Source organism: Eschscholzia californica, unplaced genomic scaffold (assembly GCF_041429995.1).
Source record: "Eschscholzia californica isolate CP2 unplaced genomic scaffold, dmEscCali1.0.p SCAF_1, whole genome shotgun sequence".
In the NCBI taxonomy this organism is placed as follows: Eukaryota; Viridiplantae; Streptophyta; class Magnoliopsida; order Ranunculales; family Papaveraceae; genus Eschscholzia; species Eschscholzia californica.
In genome coordinates, this window is record NW_028238198.1 from 60,216,882 (window position 1) to 60,236,187 (window position 19,306).

General features: G+C 36.5%; 1 protein-coding gene and 1 pseudogene across 3 annotated transcripts; both read left to right on the top strand.

Moving 5' to 3' along the window:
* The first annotated feature begins 2,624 nt into the window (after window positions 1-2,624).
* LOC147567947 (uncharacterized) lies at window positions 2,625-6,797 on the top strand. 2 transcript variants are annotated; one of them, XR_015230912.1, is made up of 3 exons: window positions 2,625-4,674; window positions 5,490-5,982; window positions 6,090-6,797. XR_015230912.1 is itself a non-coding variant. In XM_086654443.1 (2 exons), exons 1-2 carry the CDS (start codon window positions 3,691-3,693, stop codon window positions 5,337-5,339), a joined length of 861 nt encoding a protein of 286 aa, XP_086510569.1. In that variant the 5' UTR covers window positions 2,633-3,690; the 3' UTR covers window positions 5,340-6,797. The 2 variants fall into 2 exon arrangements, 1 of the variants encoding a protein (XP_086510569.1); XM_086654443.1 differs by having other exon boundaries at window positions 2,633-4,506; window positions 5,295-6,797.
* Window positions 6,798-15,712: 8,915 nt separating this feature from the next.
* On the top strand, window positions 15,713-18,993 carry LOC147567948 (pleiotropic drug resistance protein 2-like; annotated as a pseudogene). Its single transcript, XR_015230913.1, has 7 exons — window positions 15,713-16,034; window positions 16,219-16,473; window positions 16,556-16,639; window positions 16,956-17,089; window positions 17,191-17,384; window positions 17,578-17,749; window positions 18,438-18,993. The product of XR_015230913.1 is annotated as a pleiotropic drug resistance protein 2-like (transcript).
* The last annotated feature ends 313 nt before the right edge of the window (window positions 18,994-19,306 follow it).

Below are 19,306 nucleotides of genomic sequence, written 5' to 3' on the forward strand. Positions count from 1 at the left end.
CCAACCTAAACATATCCCATCTCCTCTTCGCTGATGATTGTATCATTTTTGGGAGGAACTCCCTATATAATATTCATACTCTCAAATCCATTCTTAAGATGTTTTGCGACTCGTTAGGTCAAATGATTAATTATAGTAAGTCCAACATCTTCTATTCTAAAAACTCACATCCTAAATTCAAGAGATTAATTACGAAAACTCTCAAAGTCAAATACGCCTCCACATCGGAAAAATACCTAGGAACACAACTTTTCATAGGAGCACACAAAAAGAAGGTCTTTAATGACATTATTGAGAAAATTAAAAACAAATTAGATAAATGGAATTATAACTTCCTCTCTCAGGCGGGTCGCACTATTGTCATTTCGACAATCGCGGCAGCTGTACCCCGATACCAAATGCAATGCTTTGCCCTTCCTAAAGGCACATGCAAAAGCATTTCGACTTTGCAAAAGTCGTTCTGGTGGGGTAAGTCTAAGGGTATTTGCACTAAAAGTTGGTCTTCCATTTGTTCCCCTAAAAAGCTGGGGGGGCTAGGAATTCACAATACAGAATTGGACAATCAAGCGATGTTGAGTAAACTAGCCTGGAAGATCAAATCTGAGCCTAAAGCTATTTGGGTACAATTCCTTAAGTCAAAATATTATAACAATAGCGATCACCCGAGTTTAGCTAAGTCTCATCACTCATGGCACTGGAAAAACATCAGTAAACATCTGCATAATATAGATAAACACTCGTTCTGGGAGGTCCAAAACGGGAAGAACGTAGAGGTTTGGAAAGACAATTGGATTCCAACACTTAACAACCCCCCGGAGAATATTTACAACTCACAGATTACTAAGGTTTCTCAACTTATAGAACATGACCATTGGAATGAAAATCTTCTTAATAGCACATTCGAAGATAAAATTAAAAACTTAATCCTGTCCATTCCTATTGACTGTAATAATGAAGACCAACTTAGGTGGTCCCTTACCAAATCAGGAAACTTCTCGGTCAAATCTATGTACCGAAATCTTTCCACCAGTATGAATTCTCCACCTCAGCTGGAACCCAACTGGAATCTTATTTGGTCACTCCAAGTAGTACCTAGAATTAAATTATTTATTTGGAAAATATGCGTTAAAGCCCTCCCAGTTCGGGAGAGAATAGGAAAATACATTGATAATAATCTGAATTGTCCTACCTGCAACGTCGTGGAATCCGTGGAACATGCACTTCTCCACTGTCCATTAGAAAAAAACATTTGGTTTTACTTCAATATCATTTCAGAACGGATCCCCTCGATTCGAGATTGGATCTTCTCATGGGAACAAAACTCTGAATCCAATCAAACATATAATGGCATTCACCTGGCGACAATAATGTGGATTATTTGGAAAATAAGGTGCGATCATTGCTTTCAGCATGAAATCAATTCATTAGAACAAATAATATCAATCATAATAAATTTTCCTCAATATAAAAAGAATACTCAAAACAGAACTAAGGTGGTGCAAGAGAGATGGACACCGCCAATGCAAGATTGGGTAAAAATAAATGTAGATGCATCATTCAGTAACATAAATGAAATTGCAAGTATTGGACTAGTTATACACAACAATGAATCGAAATACATAGAAGCTCACGCAACAAATACTAGAAGTCGAAATGCAGAGGAATGCGAATCTTTAGCTATTTTAAAAGGAATGGAATGGGCGTTAGTCCACAATTACAGAAATATTATCATAGAAAGTGACAATATCAATGTGATTCAATATCTTCAAAATAATAGAAATGAAATACAATGGCAAACCAAAAAGAACATTCAAAAAATAAAGGAAATCAGATCCAGAACGGAATCTGTTAAGTTTCCGTTTGTGAACAGGAACTTTAATCAAGTTGCAGACAGATTGGCAAAGTGGGCAAGGAAGAGGAAAAAATCGCAGACATGGAAGAATATCCCTTACTTTATTTCAAATATGTATTGTAATAGAACTCTTGTTGTTTAATATAATATTATCTATTCAACAAAAGAAAAAAAATATTATGAACTGTCCTTTTTAAGTCCTATTTATTATTACTCATAATGTATTATGAACGTTTATAATACATTGTGACAAATAACCTATTTTGTTCATAATACATGTGGACTATCATAATATCTAAACATTTGTTCATAATTTTAGAACAGTCATTCCCCCCACCCCCTCCCCCCTCCCCCCCACCCATTATCTTGGACCTCATTTTTCGATCCTTATGGCGTTTTTCTAAGTTAATGTGTACTTTCAAGCAAGAAGAGCATTCATGAATGGGCAAGTTATTTTGAACTTGGGTCAGACTCATCCCTAAGTCGATCTCGATCTTGATTAGGAGTTTAACAAGTTAGATAGAGAGATGAGAGGGTGGTAGTCGGACAGGTAGCCTACTAAATGAGGAAATGGTGGTCGTTAGTTGGTGTGTGAATCAAACTTGGCTAGTAAATTGACCAAATCAAAGTTATGTGTGCCTATAAAGAAAATTGTGTCCCTTTATTTATAGGCAACTGTGGGTGCCTACAGAACCTTAATCAGAAATGTGGACCCTGATACGAGACCCTGGCCCAGTAACAACTATCAGCTCTTGTATCATCGTAGGTTCTTGAGATTCTAGGGTTTATGATCGATTTCTAGTTGAATACGATAACTTCACTCACCAAACCTAAAACCCCCTTCTCTCTTTCTCGTTTTCGAAGCTCTAGGTTCTTGAGATTCTAGGGTTCTACAAAAGCTCTTCTCAAAAATGGCGTTGGCATCAGTTTTTCGTCGCCTTCTCAGTGAAACTTCAACCTTGACAATGCCAAAGCTCTTCGTCGGTGGTATTTTTCACATCAAAATCCCCTTCATCAAAACTAGTTTTCATCATTTGCTTCTCTCTTTCAAGATTCATTCCCAAATTCGTGTTCCAAATGTTTTCATTTAGATCCCCAGATTAGGTTTTCTCTGAGTTAGGGTTTCCTTTGGGCTTTGGGCATATTTCTCTATAACAAAGAAAAGGATATTTGCGTAATTCAGAATGGAATAGAGGTTTAATCGGATGGTCCAAGCAAATCCGCGCTAAATTGCGCATCAAATGAGCGGCTGATATAAATGACCGTTAGAAAGAAGAAATTGCAGATAGAAAGAAGAATTGAGCGAAAATTCAAAATGTGATATAGATTTAATCGGATGGTCCAAGAAAATTCCCGCCTAAATTGCAGTTCAAATAAACGGCTGATGGAATTGACCGTTAGAAGTTGGATTAGAGAAGAAGTAATTTCAGATAGAATAAATAGAAACAGCTCTCTAACCTAATTCACATTCTCATTCAATTTCTCTGCAAGTTCTAGAAACAAGAAATCCTAAAGAGAGAAAGAGAAAGGGGAAATTAGAAATTCTGCAGAAAAGCATTCAGATTTTTGTTCTATACATAAAACAGAGTAACTCTACCCGTTCTTTGGTCTATCAAGAACAATCAACGATAGAAAAATAGGAAGAAGAATCATCGATCAATTTTCAAATACTAGGTATTTTTCTTAGTTCTTCTCTAATTCTTTTTTCTTTGTTCAGTTCTTGAAGTGGGTTGATCATCTGTTTCTTCTATGCTTTGATTTCCATTCTGGGTAATCAAGACTTTCCTTCAGTCCGATATTTTGAAGTAAACCCTAGTTGTAATAGTTTTGTTGTATACATGATGTTTCCTGAACAAATTAAAATCGCTGAGTCAGAATATGGAGATATGGATATTGAGCAGTTGGAATTAAGACGACATGAAATTGAAAAAATCCCTTTTAAGGGTTATCACTTTAACAGTAGAACCATTGAAGAAAGAAACAAGTGTATTTCTGCTGTACTTGAAGTTGTTGAGTTAGAAAAACTTAGATTCAAAAGAGGTGAGAAACCCAGACCTCGATCTGATGTTGCCAACGACTATCTTCAAGCCTGGCGCCAGGCAAGCAACAAAACCACTCAAGGGAACAAAAGAATTAGGTCTAATGAAGGCGATCATGATGATGATGAAGATTTTGTTGTCAGGATTTATAAAAAACCAAGAACAAAGAGGTATAGAACAGATGACTTTGTTGTCAAGATTCATAAAAAACCAAGAACAAAGAGGAATAGAACAATAGCTGCACTACCACCAGCAGCAATAGCTGCAGCACTACCAGCAGCAGTAGCTGCACTACCACTACCTACAGCAGCAGCACTACCACTGGCAGGACTAGCACCCGCACCACAAGGACGACGGATGCCTCCTATGCTCGAACAGATGATCGCTGAATACAACGGCACAAACCTAATGTGGGTGACAGAGAAGAAACTTGAGATTACCGACATTAATCTAAAAGAAATGAGATTCCTTTTCCCACCTTGTGAAACGTTAGAAGGCTACTTAACCAATACAGAGAAGAGTAATACTGTGGTTTCAAAGGGGAATAAGAAAGGACTGAGTGTCATGGTGATTGATTCAGAAGGAGGAACATCTTATCTTCAATTTAAGTTCTGGGTAAGTGTGCATAAATATGTATTGAATGGTAAGAACTGGAATGCCATGGTTACAAGATTGAAATTGGAAGGGAGAGTCCATAAAATTCATATTTGGTGCTTCAGAATACATGCTGAGAGTGGCTCCAACCTCTGCTTTGCCATCGAGAAAACTTGATTCGCATAAATAGTTCTGCTTGCTCTAACTGACAACATAAAGTTTTTGCTCTCTAACTTTGTGGATTGATCATAATACTTTCATTCTTTGTTTCTTGGGTACCACATAGTATGAGTTCTGTAATATTCTTTGATCATACTCAATGTTAATCACTCATAATATTTTTTTGATCATTCTTTGTTCTCTGTTTTAACTTGTATTCTGGGCAATCAAGAATTAAATGTACTGTTTTCTTTTTGAATGATATAAAGTTCTTGTTTCAGTTTGAATTTCACATTTTCGTTAGATGTAGCTCATGAATGATTCCACATTTTCGTTAGATGTAGCTCTGTCATATAAGATATGATTTAAATTGATAGATTGCATGAATATAGGAAACACTCTTTCTCGTTTACTGTAAGCGCTGATTTATTGACACCCTTCAACACCATATTGTTACGTTTGGTGAAATCATAGTTATTCACTACCACTTCTGGGCATATTCAACTACTTCTTCTCTTTGTATTTTCTATATGTATATAACGGGATCAGTGTTGGATATATATATATAAGTTTCTTCTTGTATCAAATGCATTAAAACCACAAACTATTTTATATGAAATATGACTCTGCAATTCTTGTATGGTTTAAAGGTGGATCGGGGGTTACTGCAAGTATGGTTGAAGCAAGAATTCTAGCCCTTCTGGGCGTTGAACGACATTTTGGTGAGGTCCTTCCTGGCACAAATTTCTCTAAGTATGTTTGCAAATTTGTGCAGTACAGTGCATCAGTTGTTAAGTTTACCAAATTTGCAGAAATTTGGTGACATGGAATCTCCTCTATATTAGTTCTGCTTGCTCTCTAACTTTTTTTGATTGATCATAAATACTTTCGTTCTCGAGTGCCACATACTATTAGTTCTGTAATATTCTGTGATCACACTCATGTAAATCTCGCATATCACTCGTGTTAATGTCTCATAATATTTTTTGATCATTCTTTGTTCTCTGTTTTAACTTGTATTCTGGGCAGTCAAGAATTAAATGTTTCGTTTTCTTTTTGAATGACATAAAGTTCTTGTATCAGTTTGAATTTCACTCTTTTTAAGTTTCTTCTTCATTCATTTCAATTAGTAATTCATAAAGATCAGATTCATTAAGAAAAAGATGAATCTGTGGTTTAGAAACTAAATTCAAATACCCTTTCTTTCAATTCCCCAGATTGAATAGGAAAGAAAGAGTTTAATTTCTTAATTGTTGTGTATAAATCCTCATTGAAAATTGTTGCTTACAGCCTTATTTCTTCACAAATGGAAAAAGCTAGTGAGTTGGAATCCTCTAGGTGCTCTACTTGAAGTTATTGAGTTGGAAACGAGAAATAAAAGATTGCAGTCTAATGACGATGATAATGATAACTCCTTTGTCGTGATGCATCAAAGACCAACAAAGATAAAGAAGATTCGACCACCACTAGAAGCAGCTGCACCACCGCTGCTACATCCGCTACCACCACTACCTTGTAAAGCCACGACCATGACAACAACTAGAGGTGCCTGCGATGATTCGACAGATCATTACTGAACTGAATGGGACAAACCTAATGTGGCTAATACGGACCCAAAACTGCGGAGATTATTTTCCCACCTTGTGAAACATGGGAGACCTACTTAACTAATATAGAAAAGGATAAAATTGTTTTTTCAGAGAGGAACATTTCATCCTTAATTTAAGTTGTGGCCAAGTCTAAAGGTATATGTGTTGAGCGGTAAGAACTGGAATGCCATGGTTACTAGACGGAGGATGGTAGGAAATATCCATAAAATCTTCAATTCAAAAAAATATCCATAAAATCCATATTGGTGCTTCAGATTATCTGCTGAAAGTAGATCCAAGCTTTGCTTCGCCATCGACAAATCACAATTAGCATAAAGAATTTGCTTGCTCTATCTCAGGGCAGAGATTATCCGACTTTTTTGTTCAATACTTTGTGGATAGATTTTAGTTTTGTTCCTTTGTTATTTCTAGTGGTGTGGTTCAGAGTTCAGACTAGTTTTAGTTTTACTTACTACTAGGTAGGGGAGAACCATAACTATATTATTTGAACCTGTATGTATACCATCTTAGCACTGAAATGAACACAGTTTCTTACTTTTTTCACTATGACCTCTTTCACATATGTTTTTTTGTCGATACCTAACAGCAAGTTGTTTCAGCGAAAGATTGTCGACTCCAACAAGATTTTCTATGCCATGATTTCCTGTGTATACTACCCAAACCCACCCCCTCCTGATTGTCTTACAACAAGATATGCTAGAAAATCTAGCAATATGAACATAAGGTGTTACATCATAATCTATGTCTCGATATCACCAAACAATGTGGGACTAACATGGGAAGTATTGAAACGAATGAGAATAATGTAGGTGCACAATCGGTTGCATAAGAAATAGATCTCTCCTGAGTTGGTAGAACAAACAGGGCAACCCCGAATTCTCCCATACTCACCACTTGGAAATCAAGCTTAATGAGTCAATCAAAAATCCAAAATCAACTTCTTCCGGACCAAAATACTCCTTCGGTTGTGAAATTCTGTGAATTACCATGAACCCCATAACGTATAATCAACGGTCTTATTTCAGTCTTTTTTACTATCACTCATAATGTAAATATCCTATTTTTGTTCTTCAACTCGGATACAATATATATTTTTCTTTCCAAACCATTTCATGTTTCTCTTATGGTACGTTATAAAAAAAATAATACGTTATGAACAATCACAAAATAATACAGTTATTCATAATGCGTTACGAACATAAAAGATTATATTCTTCCTCTAGGGGTTTTTTTAATCTCTTTAGAATTTTTTTTATAGCACATACGTCATACAATCTGAATATTTGTTCATAATACGTTATATTCTAGAACGTCATTTTTTTTCACGCGCGTCATCTAGAATCTCATATATCGAGCCTAATAGCATTTTTCTAGTTTAATAAGTACTTTCAAAGAAGAAAAGCGTCGGTGAGTAATTTGGACTTGGCCGATCTGGAAACTGAGTTTAACAATTATATAGATAGATGAGAGGGTGGTCGTTAGTTGGTGTATGAATAACGCTTGCCTTGTAAATTGACCAAATCAAAGTCATGTGTGTGCCGATAACAAAATGGTGGGCGCCTACAGAATTTGTATGACTGAACCTAACCCAAGAAGGGTAAGAAATGTGAACCCTCTTACAAGGTCCCGCCCCAGTAACATCTGTTGTCTCTTGTTTCGAAGGTTTTTGAGATTCTAGGGTTTCTGATCGATCAATCTCCAGCCACTAATCAAACCCTTCCTTCTCTTTTTCTGGTTTTCGAAGCTCTGGTTCTACAAAAATGGCGTTCGCATCAGTTTTCCGTCGCCTTCTTGATATTGGTTCATCTACTCCTTCCTCTTTAATACTACAATGGTGGTTCGTATCAATCTGTGAAAATTCAACCTTGACAATGCCAAAGCTCTTCATCAGTAGAAAATTTCAAATCAAAATCAAAATCCCCTTCATACCCAAAGTTGTGCTTAATTTTGTTCCAAATGTTTAAAGCTTTAATGTATCTGGGTTTTGATCCCAAAAATGGTTTTCTCTGAATTAGGGTTTTCTTCGGTCATATTTCTCTGTAACAAAGATAAGGGTATTTCCGTAATTCTAAATGGAATACAGGTCTAATCAGATGGTCCAAGCAAATCCGCGCTAAATTGCGCGTCAAATGAACGGCTGATAAAAATGACCGTTAGAAAGAAGAAATTTCAGATAGAAAGAAGTAGTGGGCGTAATTCAAAATGAGATACAGGTTTAATCGGATGGTCCAAGAAAATTCCCGCCTAAATTGCAGTTCAAATAAACGGCTGATGGAACTGACCGTTAGAAGTTGGATTGGAGAAGAAGTAATTTCGGAAAGAATAAATAGAAACTATAGTATTCACTTTGAACTCCAACTCTGTAAACTAATTCTCATTCTATTTCTCTGCAAGTTTTAGAAACAAGAAATCCTACAGCGACAAAGAGAAAGAGAAAGGGGAAATTAGGTTTCTGGAAAAGCATTCAGATTTTCATTCTTTATACACAGAACAGAGTAAATTCTTTATAAGAAGAAGAATAATCAATCAATTTTCAAGTATAGGTTCTGATCATCCAAATACTAGGTATTTTTATTAATTCTTTTCTAAATCTTTTTATTGTTTCAGTTCTTGAAGTGGGTTGATCATCAGTTTCTTCTATGCTTTAATTTCCATTCTGGGTAATCAAGACTTTCGTTCAGTTGTATATTTTGAAGTAAACCCTAGTTGTATACATGATGTTTCCTGAACAAATTAGAATCGCTGAGTCAGAATATGGAGATATGGATATTGAGCAGTTGGAATTAAGACGACATGAAATTGAAAAAATCCCTTTTAAGGGTTATCACTTTAACAGTAGAACCATTGAAGAAAGAAACAAGTGTATTTCTGCTGTACTTGAAGTTGTTGAGTTAGAAAAACTTAGATTCAGAAGAGGTGAAAAACCCAGACCTCGATCTGATGTTGCCAATGACTATATTCAAGCCTGGCGCCAGGCAAGCAACAAAACCACTCAAGGGAACAAAAGAGTTAGGTCTAATGAAGGCGATCATGATGATGATGACTTTGTTGTCAAGATTCATAAAAAACCAAGAACAAAGAGGTATACAACAGATGACTTTGTTGTCAAGATTCATAAAAAAGCAAGAACAAAGAGGAGTAGCACAATAGCTGCACCACCACCACCACCACCACCACCAGTAGCATTAGTTGCACCACCACCAGTAGTTGCACCACCACTAGCAGTAGTAGCTGCACCACCACCGGCAGCAGTAGCTGCACCACCACCGGCAGCAGTAGCTGCACCGCCACCAGCAGCAGTAGCTGCACTACCACTGGCAGGACTAGCACCCATACAAGGAGCAGCACCAGCACCACAAGGACGACGGATGCCTCCTATGCTCGAACAGTTGATGACTCAATACAACGGCACAGACCTAATGTGGGTGACAGAGAAGAAACTTGAGATTAGCGATATTAATCCAAATGAAGGGAGATTCCTTTTCCCACCTTGTGAAAGATTGGGAAGCTACTTAACCCATACAGAGAAGAATAAAACTGTTGTTTCAAAGGGGAACAAGAACGGACTGAGTGTCATGGTGATTGATTCAGAAGGAGGAACATCTTATCCTCAATTTAAGTTCTGGGTAAGTGTGAATAAATATGTATTGATTGGTAAGCACTGGAAAGCCATGGTTACAAGATTGAAATTCGAAGGGAGAGTCCATAAAATTCATATTTGGTGCTTCAGATTACCTGCTGAGAGTGGCTCCAACCTCTGCTTCGCCATCGAAAAAAAAATCGCATAAGTAGTTCTGCTTGCTCTAACTGACAGCATGATTTTTTTTGCTCTCTAACTTTTGTTGATTGATCACAATACTTTCATTCTTTGTTCTTGAGTGCCCCATAGTATGAGTTCTGTAATATTCTTTGATTATACTCTTGTTAATCTCTCATAATACATTACCTTGTTTTAATGTAGTTCTTTTGACCCAATTCTTAATCAAATAAAATTGCCTGGTTCCAATTGATTAGTTGTTGCTCTGATTATTCTATGATTCTAACCCAAAAGCTCCCACTGGAACTTAGTTCTGCAATAGAATTTTAGCTTGCCCCACATGCCGGCAGCTCATTTATCCAGTCCTTATTCTTTGCCCTGTGGATTCTAAATAATGTCCAGTCTTTTAAAAAAAGGGTTTTATTCCATAGCTCATGATTCAGAACCGGGCGAAGTACATGCAACCCTTCATAATTGAATTAGATTTTGACAAACAAGAGGATAAAGCACTTCTCTAATGGTCGTTATAATTTTCAAAGGTAGAGAGACTTGTCAAAGATCTCAAAAATAGGCTTTACTATGAAACAAATGCATAAGTTATTAAATATTTTAGAGTACTCTCCGCATCCATCTGATCACTCGTTGGACGCTTCAATAGTTCAATTACAATTATAAGGCTAACTGTTCACTTATAACTTATAAGGATAGTTTTTTTGTTAGTTAAGTTATTGGTAATCTTCTGTTGTTCTGCATTTCACCAAACTGGGTCCTTTCATTGCGAATGCAGATCTGGATCTTTTAAAACTCGTGGCATTATCTAGTCCCTTATGTTACTTGAACCTTAAAGGCTGGACATCAGTATCAGATGAGGGCATTTCTGAACTTATATCGAGATGTGTGAGCTTACAATCCATAAATGTATCCGACACTTATTTTGGGAGAGTCTCGATTTTAGCTCTTCTTTCTTATTTTCCCTCTTTGGACGACTGCCTTGGGGTTTATCTTGGGCAGAAGTATTCAAGCTCGCCGGCCTTTAGACTCCAAGAGCTGCATATGGGTGATTGCAAGAGTAAGTGCAATTTGGCCATCATTTGGGCTAGGCTGGCTATTACTTCCGTACAGTCTCTAATTTTCTTTTGGCTTCAGTTTTGAGCTCTCTGAACTCTGATATACCTATTTGGATCACGTATTCACGTGTACATAATTTTTCCTTCGTTATGTATGCATTCGTGTTTTTAACCGGAATTGTAATTGGGCCTTCAGTTAAAATTGTCGATCCAAAAGTAAAACTGCGATGAGAATGGAGGACCTAATTACTAAGATAAAAATATTATTTATCTCTAAGGCGGTGTCCTTGTTTTGCCTTCTTCCACTCTTTGTGTCCGACATCACGTACTGGTATGACAACACAAATACCATACCTATACCTGTACCACTGTCCAGTTGCATAGCTCTCAAGCCTCAAGGTGTTCATGATTACGATTTGAGAAAAATGTGAAACACACAGAAAGAAAATGATTGAAATGTCCCCAGGAATTCTGGATCGTTATTTGCTCGAATGCTCAATTGGACAATTTTGATTGCTGATCATGTTCTTTGCAGGTGTCGATGCAACATCCATTCTGAAGCTTCTGTGTTCTACATACTTCCTGAAGTGTCTGTGTTTGAGGAACACCTTTCTTGTCGATGACGCTCTGTATCTAATACCGTGGTATGTTAACACACTTCTGAAGCTTGCGATCTGTTCTCCGGAATGTGTCTCTGTCGAGCAAATAAATGTGTTTTATATATAACTTAGTAGAACGAGAACCTTTAACTTCATACTTTTGTTGTAATGGTCACAATTCCTTTCTTGATGTGTGTCACATGTTTGGTACTAACTGACAACATAAATATTTGCTCTCTAACTTTTGTTAACACACTTCTAAGCTTGCGATCTTAAATACTTTCATTCTTTGTTCTTGAGTGCCACATACTATCAGTTCTGTACTATTCTTTGATCATACTCATGTAAATCTCTAATAATACATTACCTTCTTTTAATGTAGTTCTTCTAACCCAGTTCTTAATCAAATAAAATTGCCTGGTCTCAATTGATTAATTGTTGCTCTGATCACAAAAATATATACGAGAAGTGAAGCTCTTTACTGCTTTGAAACCACCTAAGCCCAGAAACACTCAACACAGCTACATGGTAATGGCCTTGTTAGGCATTTTGCAAACTGGCATTATGTTATAGATGACTGAGGAATTTGACTTCCGCCTACTTCTTCTTCCTCTGGTTGTGTTCAATGTTCCGAAAAGTTGATGTGTTGTTTACAAGTGACAACAGCATAGTATATTCTTCAGAAACATCATTATCATAAAAAAAAGTACTCCCCTCTTCACCAACAAATGCTTTTGTCGGGAGGCTATCTCCTACTTATACAAGTCCTCTGCTTCCTTTGGGTCAAAGGCTTTGTGAATTGGGATTTCTATGCCTGACCAATCGATGGCATGACAAATGAAACCCGACAGCTCTCAATTACTTTGTCATTTTGGTATTCCATTTCTCTTGTGGGGAAAATCGAGTAGTTGGTTCTTGGTAAATTTGGTTTATGTCTGCACCCCTCATTGTTTGATACATTGATAGTTCGAGTAGTTAGCTTGCTCTTTAGTCCTTGTAATGTTCTCTTTGCCATTTAGTCTACTTTTAACTTTGTATGTAGTAAATTTAGCCCTTGGCTTATCAATGAAGTTACCAGTTTTCCGAAAAAAAAGGTAGATATGTTGTTAGTTCTATGGGTATATTTGTCAAATTTTTTTGTGAAACATTCTGTTATGAATAAATTAACATCCATCCCATGGTTACCTGCCGCATTCAACTTCTTTCTTTCTGCGAAATGTAATTCTTTATGTTAGCTTGCAGTATTTCGTAGAAATCTGTGATGACTTTTTAAATCTCTTGTTATAGGAAGAATTTGTGATTGTTTGATTATGCTATTGAAAATGTAGTAACTTTTAAATCTCTTAGGACTGTGGAGAAGTGACATCAAATGGAGTGTGTTCGCTGTATGACTGCAAAGCGATTGAGGATCTGCGGCATGTTTAATACTGCCTCTTCCAGCGGACTCAACCCCTCGAACTCTCGAAGTCCTATCTGGAGAAAAAATTTGTATAGTGCAGGTCTGACTGTGCCGAAGATCTCCACAAACCTGAGTTGAACACCTATATCTAGTATGACTTGCTTCCAAATATTCTCTCATATTTCTGTCTAAGACGTACAAAAGGAGTTGTGTTTCGATTATGTCAAATGTTCCTTACAGTATCCAGTTCATGAACTTTCTATATGTTTATGATGTTTTATTGGTAGTAAATTTAACATATACAGGACCGAGGAATCCAAAGAAATTTTATTTGTGAAGCTTCTTCACAGGTATGCTTGTCTAAACCTAACATGTACTGCACTCTTTAGTTGCTTGAGAAGAAAACACTTTCCAATTTTTCTTTACTGTATGACATGATCTTAAGTGGTGCTTTATTATTGTCTAATTCTGCCTCGCCTGAGTCAGAGTCATCTGTGCCACCCAGTTGGTTGATCATGCTTGACAGCTTTGTACTGCAACAGAGATGCGCATTTGACATCCAAGATTCAGAATCTAATCGAAGGTCAGTCCACAAGGTAAAAATAGTTCTGGAGTTCAACAGTAAAGGGAAACAACAGTTGTTAAAGAAAGATTGTAATGGATCACAAAGGTATGCTACTACTCATAATACTTACTGTGAAAGTTCAATTGAAATAAGCCCGAAAATGTGGTGTTCGCTTTTTTTATTTCAGTCATTTAGACGAGTCATACAGTGAGACGAAAAAAAACATTCTGATTTGACCAGAGTTAATAGACTATTTAAATGTGTCCGAGCCTATTTCGCGAGTGTGTTAGCTGGTTTATTGTGATTTCTGGCTATTTATGAGAATTGAATTTTGGTAAGAAGCGGGATGAGAGCTTTGACTTGTTGCATGTGGGTGACAGATTGCTAGTTGATCGTTTTTCTGGGGTCCTGAAGAGGATGAATTAGACTTTCGTTGTCGCTTTCTATTATGACGTGCATGTATTATGAATTATGATCAGTTGGCCAACGAATGCCTGAAACAATAGGCTTGGCTTCGCTTTCCTCACTAGTGCGGGCTCTGAGAGTGTCTACTTTTGATTCAACAGATTTGGCCTGAGAATCATGAACAATATAAGGTAATACCAATACAATTGTTTTTTTTTTGTTGAAAGACAATTGTTAATATCTGTGAACGAAGCATCGGTGTTAATTTTGAAGGGTGAGCCGGAGGCTTCCAATTATAAGATCGAACTGTTTGTTAATCTTAATTATACGTCCTACCAGAACTAGGGCATAGTATATGGTGGCTTCCAATTATAAGATCGAGCCTGCTTTCCTCATCCCTCGAACGGTACGTAATTTTGACTCAAAACTATATCCTACTACTTGTAGCTCACTAGTTTAGTCTTTGTTTTATTTTTATATTATTTTTGAGATATAAAGTTTTGTGAACTTAAAATAACAGATTTTGGTTCTTCGAACTCCTGAATTTATTTTTCCATGCGAAAATAAGTAAATGGGTTTGAAAATTATAGTCGAAGACAATTCACATCCGAGCTCAGAAAACAAAAACCCCCTACATTATATAGTCTAATAGTGTAAGAAAATAGGTCTAGATCTAAGAGTAAAATGGCAAAAAAACACCAGATGCAACGACCGTCTCAATCCCAAGCCATATTGTCCTTGATTTAGGCACCATTCACACTCACTCGCCTATAGTTCTTTAGCCATATTCTCCTTGATTTAGGGAAAACATAGATAATTCTCAAAAAACCTCATGTACCAGGGTCCATGGATGATTATGCCCTAAGTTGTTGTCCAATTATAGGGTATTTTGAAAAATATTTTTATGGCTAGGGGAATAAAAATGAAGTTTTTTGCATAAGATATTTGATATTAAGTATTTAAAATGGTGCCTAAACTTCTTCTATTTAAATTGTTTGCTAATTGTATTTGAATTTCGCTATGTTGGGTTATGGTGTTTTTTTTGGTCAATGTCTAAATTTGAATCGTCTAAATATGAATTTTCCTTCTAATGGGTTCACAATCAACTCAAATAAGTCATTCCAAAGAGTCAGACAACAACGACCATTCTAAAATCTGACTCGAGACAGATTTCAGTTTCTAACTTGGAGAAAATAAAAACACTACCTGAATGTTTGTTCGGGTAATATAAGAACACTGAAAATTCAAGATGTTCCTTCTTCTGTTAATTTTCTTGAATTGTGTTGTTTGAAGCTAATACTAAGCCTAATTGATGTTTGAGTGTTTTGTAAATGAAACATGTAAGGTTCCTCCTATGATCTTTCGGACTAATGAACTTCATTTAGTATTTAAGGCTACAATGGCTACCTCGAATTGTATTAATCAAACGTAAGATGGGTTAACTGTGTTCGACAAATATGGAGAGAAATAACAATGATGTGATCATATAAAGGTCGAAAGGTTCTTTCCATGCATGAAAGAAGTTTAGTCGATATGAAAAGAAAATATTCTCACCCTTGTCATGCATAAATGCACGAGATAATTCTTTTTGCACTTCTCTAGAAGATGTATCAAGTACTTCCTTAACACGTTAAACCGTCGCCTAACGAGCTTCCATAATTAGGAAATGAAAAGCCAAGGAAATGATAAAACCCGTCTGCAGTTGGTAAGAGATGTTAGTGGGGCTTTTAGACCAGGTATACTGACCGCATTAGTCGGAGTTAGTGGTGCTGGAAAGACTACTCTGATGGATGTTTTAGCAGGGAGGAAAACTGAAGGGTATATTGAAGGAAGTATTAACATTTCCGTGTACCCAGAGAACCAATCAACATTTGCGCGGGTTAGTGGTTACTGCGAACAGAATGATATACATTCACCAAATGTTACTGTTTACGAGTCTCTTTTGTACTCAGCGTCTCTCAGCTGATGTCACAAAGGATACACGAAAGGTATATCTGACTGAAATAGTTTTTTTTTACGATCACGAACTTTTATCCAGGAGTCACTATGACATGATTGCTTTATCATGATTGCCTTAATTATTTACTTCTATCAAAGTGTATATGTGGGGAGACTTTAGACAGCAACAGTATTGATTGCGAGTTTTTTTTGCTGGTGATCTCTACTGTTTAGATGTTTGTTGATGAGGTCATGGAGTCGGTTGAGCTTAACCCGTTGAGGGATGCTCAGGTTGGCATGCCTGGAGAAAGTGGTCTTTCGACTGAACAAAGAAAAAGACTAACGATAGCTGTTGAGCCGAGATCAGGCCTTGATGCTAGGGTTGCAGCAATTGTTATGAGAACATTGAGAAATACAGTGGATACAGGAAGAACCGTTGTTTTCACAATTCACCAACCAAGCATTGACATTTTTGAAGCTTTTGATGAGGTCTGACTCCATCTTCTTGTCGGACGTTGTTTATTTATTTTTTCAGTTTCTTGAAAGTAATTTATTATGGTTTTGCTTGCAGTTGCTGTTGATGAAGAGAGGAGGGAAAGTCATTTATGCTGGACCTCTTGGTATCCGTTCTCACAAGCTTATAGAATATTTTGAAGTGAGTATTCAGTTGATATCTAATTGCAGCTCGCAACAGAGCTAAAAATTGCGTCTACTTTACATGTACATTATGATTAAATGTTATCTGTAGACTGGTAAACACACATGTTCCTCACAATACAGAATTTGAATAGACACGGCCAGTTATTTGGATTAGTTGCATCTGGTGAAATGAGAATTTATTGGACTTATCCATTATATGTCTCTTTAGAACAACAATAGCAACTAGAAAACCTTGCCGAGGCACACTATAGCGACTAGTTTGAGATGTGGACTTTAAAACTCTGATTAAGTAGTATTATAACTTTTTGCAGGAAACGCCTGGGGTTCCCAAGATTAGAGATGGGTATAATCCTGCTACATGGATGCTGGAAGTTACTGCTCCGTCTGTTGAGGCCCAGCTTGATATAGATTTTGCAGAAATTTATGCCAATTCCTCACTCTATCAGTAAGTAGTACATTGTTCTACAATGTTAGTAATTTGGTCTTCTCGAAATCTCTTTTGTTATCATATCTTACTGTATTTATGTTTTTATTTATTCTCTTCAGGAGAAATAAGGAACTAATCGAGGAGCTAAGCACTCCTGCACCAGATTCGGAGGACCTTTTTTTCCCAACAAAGTACTCCCAGAGCTTCAAAACTCAATGCCTTGCATGTTTCTGGAAACAGCATTGGTCATACTGGAGGAATCCAAAGTACAATGCAATCCGATTGTGATCTTTTGGAAGAAAGAAGATAAGATGTAAAGAATTAGTTTCTTTTGTTTTCTGCTCTTCTGGTTGGCTTAGTCATATGTGATGGAAAAAAACATTACAAAATATCAACTAGAAGTTTCTGTTTTCAGGAGTTTTGAAAGAACTCAACAGGATTGATAATAGGCTAAAACAAGCCTGTTAGTTTCCTTGAGCTAATAATTTTGCATATAAATGTCACAGTTCAAAGCAGCAAGACCTGCAAAATTTACTTGGAGCAATGTATGCTGCTACTCTTTTCCTTGGAGCGGGTAATACTTCTGCAGTGCAATCTGTCGTGGCAATCGAAAGGACAGTTTTCTACCGTGAAAGAGCTGCAGGAATGTACTCAGCAATCCCTTATGCGTTTTCTCAGGTAATCGGGTGTCTACTTTCACGTCATTTTCCTTTATCTTTCCCATTCACTAGTTGTACAGAAAAATTCGCGATAACATAGAAGGAATCCAACATTTGCTTCAGGGCCGCATAATCTGTAAATAGAAAGCTTGATGACGAAATGGGGTCTTGAACTCGGGTCTGTGATGTTTCTCCACTTAATCCACCAATCAAGCCCCCACTTGGTTTAACTTGTTTTTGTTTTCAATGTTTGTTGAGTAACATATGAGCTATAGTTATTATGGTTTTGTGTTAAATTTTTTATGTCTACATTGAAATTATCATTATTGAAATATCACATTGTATAAATTACTGAATTCACTGACTTATCAAATAGTTCTTGAGATATCACATTGTATTTGTGAAGATATGATGCTTTATTAGTTCTTGAAAAATTAAGATAATGTTGGACAATGGCTTATATAAATTACCGACATTCTCTCTTTCCAGTTAGATGAATGATGAATGTTTAGTTACATGTTGAACCCACATATAAACTATTGAACCGACTGATTCAGTAAGTTATTCGAAGTCAGATTTAGTTGTTTTAGTAATATTAGATGTTATTTATATTTTTATTCAAACCACATGGTTATGGGTTGCTCTTACAATTTTGTTACTTTTTTATTTGTAAAGTTTGATCCTCTTGGTTTTATCATTGTTTACAGAGTAGGTTTTGTTCCCGTAAGAACTATTATTGTGAATTATGATGGTCACATGAGGATTTCTCCTAAGAATGGAAAGTGGGCTTGTGATGATTATTTAAGTGGGAAGATAGCTATATTTATGAATGTAGATGGTGACGAAATGAATTTGATGAACTTGATTTATGGGATGGGAAGCAGGGACTGAGATTTGGTTGGGCATAGTATGTTTTTCTTGTATTTGAAAGAGGGGGTTAAATGCAACATCAACAAAGAAAGTGACTTGGTAGAATGGTGGATGGAAGGTGATTTGGATGGTGAAGGAAGGGTGCACCTGTTCTTGGATCAACAAAGAAATGAAATCTTGTTTTTGTCAGGAAATAGGTTACTTTCATTGATGTTTGGGCACATTGATGGACTGCTAAAAGAAGGAAGAAATATTGGTTCTTTTATTACAATTTTGTCATTGGAACTTCACTACTTCTAGATAATGCTATTTTTACTAAAAGTCTTACAGAAACCTTCCAATGTAGTGTTGATTACAATCTGAGTCTGAGTTGAGATACTTGATTGGTTGTGGTTTGTGTTTCTTTGAGACAATCTTTCTTCCAATGGCCAACCATAACCGAGACATCCTATCGTGAGCAACTCTGAAATGACTTCATCTAGCCGCTGACAACTAAGATACTGACACATCAAATTCTTTCGTTCAGGATTTCTTGAGGTGTTAGACACCATTACTTTCCGAATTCTGTCGCACTTTCCATTCCTACAGGATGAGTATAGAAATGACATTTGAAGGCCAAATGTGCCTCTAATTCGCAAATTTGGCAACACATTTTCTGTAAAAAATTCTATCTGTTCGAGTAGTAATAAGATGTAATTAACAATTT